At 44.8% G+C, this 5,819-nt stretch overlaps 1 protein-coding gene across 1 annotated transcript; it reads right to left on the bottom strand.

Annotated features, from left to right (window-relative positions):
* Positions 1-1,019: 1,019 nt before the first annotated feature.
* Positions 1,020-3,790, bottom strand: LOC137849020 (uncharacterized). Its single transcript, XM_068668503.1, has 2 exons — positions 1,993-3,790; positions 1,020-1,522 (listed from the first exon to the last, which is right to left on the bottom strand). Exon 1 carries the CDS (start codon positions 3,158-3,160, stop codon positions 2,246-2,248), a length of 915 nt encoding a protein of 304 aa, XP_068524604.1. The 5' UTR covers positions 3,161-3,790; the 3' UTR covers positions 1,020-1,522; positions 1,993-2,245.
* Between the last annotated feature and the right edge of the window lie 2,029 nt (positions 3,791-5,819).

The raw sequence follows: 5,819 nt of genomic DNA, 5'->3' as shown, positions 1-5,819 counted from the left end.
CACTTTTGGATGGGCGAATGTTATAAATGGCTCAGGATTCAAATTAGGATTAAATAAAAAAAAATAGGATTTATTGAAAGAATATAAAGGAATAGAGGTAAGCAAACAGCGCTGGGTGCACCGGGAGTCTCCGCTCCACCAGGACGCACACCAGTTACATCAAGCAGCTGATTTTTATGCACCTAGACTAATACATATTCATTACTACTTCTAAAAAAGTAGATTATTATAATTAGCTTCCGGGGTCCAGTTCCTCCTACTGGAGCATGCGCATCAGTCTCCTCTGGGGGTCTCTAGGGGTCTTTCATGCTGAAGGCTCGTAGTCTTCCTCTCACCCTTTGTACTTACTCGGCACTATTCCAAGTTTATGGAACACTCTCTGTACACTCTCCGCAGGTCTTGTCTCCCAACCGTCCTTCAGCTTCTTTTTTCTTCCTCTTAATCTCTTGGCCCCCCTGGCCAGATACCAAGGATCTCATAACAGTCACCAGCAGTCACCAGTTATTATCAGTTGTTCTGAAACTCCCAAACAGGTTGACGACTCACGAGCAATTAAAACATTCCTTTCCCAGCTATTCACAGACACATCTATAGCAGTGTTAAGTTAATCTCGAAGAAGACAGGAAAAAAGGCTGTAACTGTTAGAAATAGAAGTCCGGAATAACAAAAGCAAACAGGTTCACAAATTTAAGGAGTGTTTTCTGAAGACTTGATAAATTGACTGGAATGAGGGGGAGACTGGGACACACTGCATCTGTGGTTCAAGAACTAAATTGCCAGTGCAGGGCCCAGGCAGACAGGATTCAAACAGAATTATTCTTTATGGACACGAATTTATGGACACGAATTGGAATTGTTAAAACATTCCTCACAATCCCTTATCTTCTTTTTAATATCCCCAATTCGTGTCTCTTCTGTTATTAATAATTGGATTTCATCAGTTTGTTCTCGGAGGGTCCAGTTCTTAAGCATCATAATTGACATATTCCCTTCCTTTTTTAACGAAGTTATTACCAATGTACTATTTATCGCCCGGTGTATTAATAATGTAAGACAAGTTATCATACAAGGTATAGACAATAACATCTTTACACCACATAACAATAAAAATAACACTCTTTTAACCCATGGTCCACCAGGCAGCCATGAAAATAAAAATAAATGAAAATAAATGAAAATAAATGAAAATAAATCCCATTCCATATCCTTCCAGGTTTGTGTTTGCTCGCTCACGTCCCCCCTCTCCTTCTCTGGGATGGGAGAGAGAAATGGGAAAGTGAAGCCTGTGAGTTGAGATAAAAACAAGTAGATAATAACAATAATAATAATAACAATAATGATTATAATAGTACTACTAGTAATAATGTGTACGAAACAAGTGATGCACAATGCAATTGCTCACCACCTGCTGTCCGATGCCCAACCTAACCCCGAGCAGTCCGGCCCTCCTCCCAGCCTGCCTGCTAGCAGGACAGTGAGAAGCTGAATTTGGCTTGGTCCTTGGCTTGATGTAAGCACTGCTCTGTAACAATTAAAAACAATTAAAACATCAGCATATTATTAACATTCTTCTCATCCTAAACCAGAACATAACATTCTATTAGCTACTAGGAAGAGTATTAGCTACTACCCTTTTTATCAATCTTTAAACAGCAATTACTAAAGCTAAATTTTCCACAGACTTCTCCTTCTCGTGCTAGTAAATAATCCAAAGCTAGGCAATTTTGATACAAAGCAGTTCTCATCTTTATAACTATTTCTATTACAGCTAATAACCTAATTATTCTATTAAGTATATATACTGGGGTCCTATAGTCCCACGATCTGTCTTCTGTCCATGTATCTGGATCATAATAGGCAAACACCTTCAGGGTTGATTCAGGCTTGTGTTACTGTTCGGCCTGTCAGGGTGATCCAGCTCCTGTAAAACGAATCACAATTTTATATAGGTTTAAAAAAGGGTCTTATGTTATTTTCTCAGGACAACCTGACCTGAGTGTGGGAGAAGTCCAGTCGAGGCCCTCTCACTCAGCAGTCAATACCCATAGGGGTTGCTTCCCTCGGTAGACCATACACACCGCAGTGGAGGGTCCTGCCCTGGTCTTGCCTTCTCCCTTTCCTCCCTTCAGGCTTGTCCCCTTTATTTGGCATCCTTAATTCATGCAGAGCCTCCTTGCCAGAATATTAGTTCTTCCTCCTTAGCATGAGTTTCAGTTTCCCAGGAGTGGACTCAACCCTCCAAGTTTCAGTAGTTACTGGTCCTTTTATTCTGGATGCATGGGTCCCTTTCTGCGGTTCTCACAGCTGTTTCAGTAGTCAGTAAAACAAGGTACAGTCCCCCACACCCATGCCCTTGAGCCAAAAGCAAAAAGTCAATAGCAGCTTGATCCTGTAAGAGCGCATGTCGCAGACTATTTTGATCTGGTAACATCTCCTCAAGTATCTCTGTCATGGCATAGGCTTGCTTCTTGGCCCAGCATACCAATTTTTCTAAGTTGTTACGTGCGGCCGCAGATGCCACTCCAAGCACTAAAATTGCCAATGCTGCTCTAGCTGCAACCCCACACAATTCAACATTATCATTGCTATCCGGTGCAAGCAATGCCCATTTATGTCTGGTGATCTCACGCAACTGTAACAAGCTAGGAGCAAATACAATGAGTTTATCTAAGTAACATGGACATCTGATAGCATTTGCAGCGATACCTTGCCAGGCCCTATCCCCACAAATCAGAAAAACATCAGGAGGTAAGGCCAAAGCTGTACAATTGTTCCAAACACTGTAGTTGTTACCCCTTGTCTCCATGTTATGAACCCCTAAACCCTGCTTAGCAGCGTCATTGTAATCACAGGTGTTATTTGTGTTTTTGTACCGGTATGGCCCTTTCCCAGTTCCTGTAGCAGGATTCATCTGATAGCCACGGCTACGTTCACATTTGTAGCCACCTTTCAGATTGATACAGATTTGACTACAGATACCAGGGTTTTGACATTCATCAATTCCACAGTTTCTCTTTTCTACAAAGTCAAACCCAGCTGGACAGTCACATTCATTTATGTTGCATTCCTTCAGGGGCTCATCACCCCAGTCCTTGCAGTCTCTCTGCTGGTTACACACTTTATTGATATCTATGCACACAAAGTCAGATTCAGTACACATCTTCTTCACACAAGCACTCTCATCACTGCCATCTGAGCAGTCTTCACATTTTACTCTAGCACCGTTGGCAGCAGTGCACAGTCAGGCGAAGGCGAGCAACAGGCAGAGCGCCCTGCACCGTCACCTGTGTCACTTATACTACTCCTATTACCCATGCTGTTAGTGTCAGTGGCATCCTCCTTGTACCGTTTCTGTCTTTGTCTCCCCCCTTTTCTTTTTGTCACTGGCCATTCACCACAAATGGATAAGACACATGATTACTAGTTAGGAAAGAGAGTGTAACGTCTGCTATATGGCTGCAGGCAGTGCCGGCTGCAACCTTAGGTTTGTGAAAGAGCCTGCCGGTGGTCATTTGGCAGTGTAATCTGCGTCTCTGCACTCCTGCCCTGCAATAGAGCTAAGTCATCGTTAGTAATAGTTATAACACCGATCTGGGGACTAATAGTCTTTTTTTTACATTGCAAGATAAACCTTTTATAAAAAGAATGCCAGAGAGAAGCAGCACAGCCGCTGCTGCCGCTGCCTCCATGGTTATGTCAGACAGGCTGCAGGGTCCTGATGTCCGCCCCTCTGCTCTGTGCCGACTCGCCACACGCTGAGGGTCAGCTACCGGTGTCCACTGACGCCTCTGGTCTCTCTGGTCTCCCGTAGCAACTCGATCTCGGATGTTCCGCAATTACTTCAATTTCCCCGCGTTTTGCAGCTTCTGTCAGGTCTATTCTGTGTCTCTCAGAGCCGTCCGTGGCTCTGCAGCGTCTCTCAGGGCTCTCTCCGTCCAGCGGTAGTCCCTCCGTAGTGTCTCGGGCCTCCCAGCGCCGCTCCGGTCTCTCGGCGCCACTCAGGTCTCTCGGCCTGTTCAGGTCTCAGCGAGTCTGGGTCTCAGTGAGTCCAGGTCTCGGCCTGTGCGGGCCTCATATGTTGCAGGAAGCATGTCATATCATGCTCCTGCCTTCTTCTTGTCACAGTCAAAACATTTAAGAGCAAAAATAGGATACACAAGATACACAAGATACACCGGGCCCATATATTAGGCACCACCACTCAAAACTTGGACAAAACAGCACTTCTTTTCAGTCTGTCAAGCACTTCGTTCGTCTCTGCCCACTCCCTTGCGGAGAGTAAGGAACAATGGATCGGAACTCTGCACTCGCTTTGCAGCAATGCTGCGTCTCACTCACACAGCACACTCGCACACGGAGGCCTCCAGCACATCTCATTCATACCACAGGAATATAATTTAGAATGATAACCAACCAAACAAGTATTGTCTCTGACTGTGTTCTTCGTGAAGTGACTTGTAACACTTTGTTTCAAACCCTTACATTTACACAAATACTTTCAACACAAAATACATACATAAAAACACACACAATTATTAACACTCCAGTTAGTATCCCTCCAGCAGCCGAAAACATACCATTTGTCTGCAGTTTCAGGAGATCTCTGCTCCTGCGGTGAGCAGCTGAGAGTGGAGTCCCCTCCGAGCAAAAACACTCAGGGTGCACCTAGGGGCGTCCACGCTACAGCCGATCCCGCAGCCGAGCAGAGTGTCTCCTGCCTGGCTCACCAAAATGACTCACAGAAAGCTGACTCCACAATCAGTAAGATTGTAAAGTAGGTATGTTTACTCAGTTCCATGCAGCACGGGGCGGGTAGTCCCCCCAAAGTCGTGCAGGCCTAACGTGACAAATTGCTTTAGTAAAAAGTTACATATACATAAACATTCCTATACATATGCATAACCTGTCCCTTTATGAACACTCCTCCTTATTTTAGACCCCTTGGTTAAAGTCTGAACCATGAGGTTGTTTTTGATCTGGTTCTCGGGGCCCGAGAGGCTCCTGTTATCTGGTGGTATAAGTGCAGCACAGGCACAAATGTAGCACATATTCATTCTTAATCAATTGCTCTCTAATTTCTAATTCCAATGTTTCAGCTTGCTCTTTTCCGGATCCACGGGTATTCTACTATTAATGTTCAAAGCCTGACAGACCCCGTCCTCTGTGGATCAAAATACAGGGGGTCTTAAGGGTTCTTTTGGTCATTCTATCATAAAATACTGGATCATTTTTAATTTACTCTTTAATTTTCTGGGGCCCCTATTGTTCCAATTTCTAATCATTATTCATAATGGACTTTTTGGTCATATATCTGGTAATTTGCTCCCTTTCTGGTCCTTGGTCTTCGATTTTATCTGACCCATCCGGGAATTTTACTAGTGGCAATTCCCACAGCCCTTGGTTGCCCAGTGAGAGTGTCTTGCAGGGGGTTTAGGACCTATCACCCACCCACGTATCCCTCTTCTCACCAGTCTAGCCCCCCCGACAGGAGATTAGAACCAGTGAGAAAACAAAAAGACCTCCACGCTGACTTTAGAAGTCTCAGTTACACTCACACACACAAAAAATGGCAACCGTACCCTTACCCAACCGGACGGTATCTTACGAATCAGTCGTCTTCGTCCAGACTCCAATCGGACGGTATCCACCAGCGTCTCTGCTGTCTTCGTCTGGGATCGAACCAGACGGTATCCAAACGACTGTCGTCTTCATCCGGTTCGATTCCGGACACCGGAATCCAACCGAACGGTATCCAAACGACTCTGTCGTCTTCGTCCGGATCTTCGCGCGCAGAATTACGGGCAAAAAACAGCCGGCAA

Source organism: Anas acuta, unplaced genomic scaffold (genome assembly GCF_963932015.1).
Source record: "Anas acuta unplaced genomic scaffold, bAnaAcu1.1 SCAFFOLD_401, whole genome shotgun sequence".
NCBI lineage: Eukaryota > Metazoa > Chordata > Aves > Anseriformes > Anatidae > Anas > Anas acuta.
The sequence above is the reverse complement of the archived record's forward strand: the minus strand, read 5'-3'. Positions and strand labels throughout refer to the sequence as shown.

What these genes read in the sequence shown, in the direction of transcription:
- LOC137849020 (XM_068668503.1), bottom strand. Translation starts at nt 3,160, where the DNA reads ATGTGTACTGAATCTGACTTTGTGTGCATAGATATCAATAAAGTGTGT.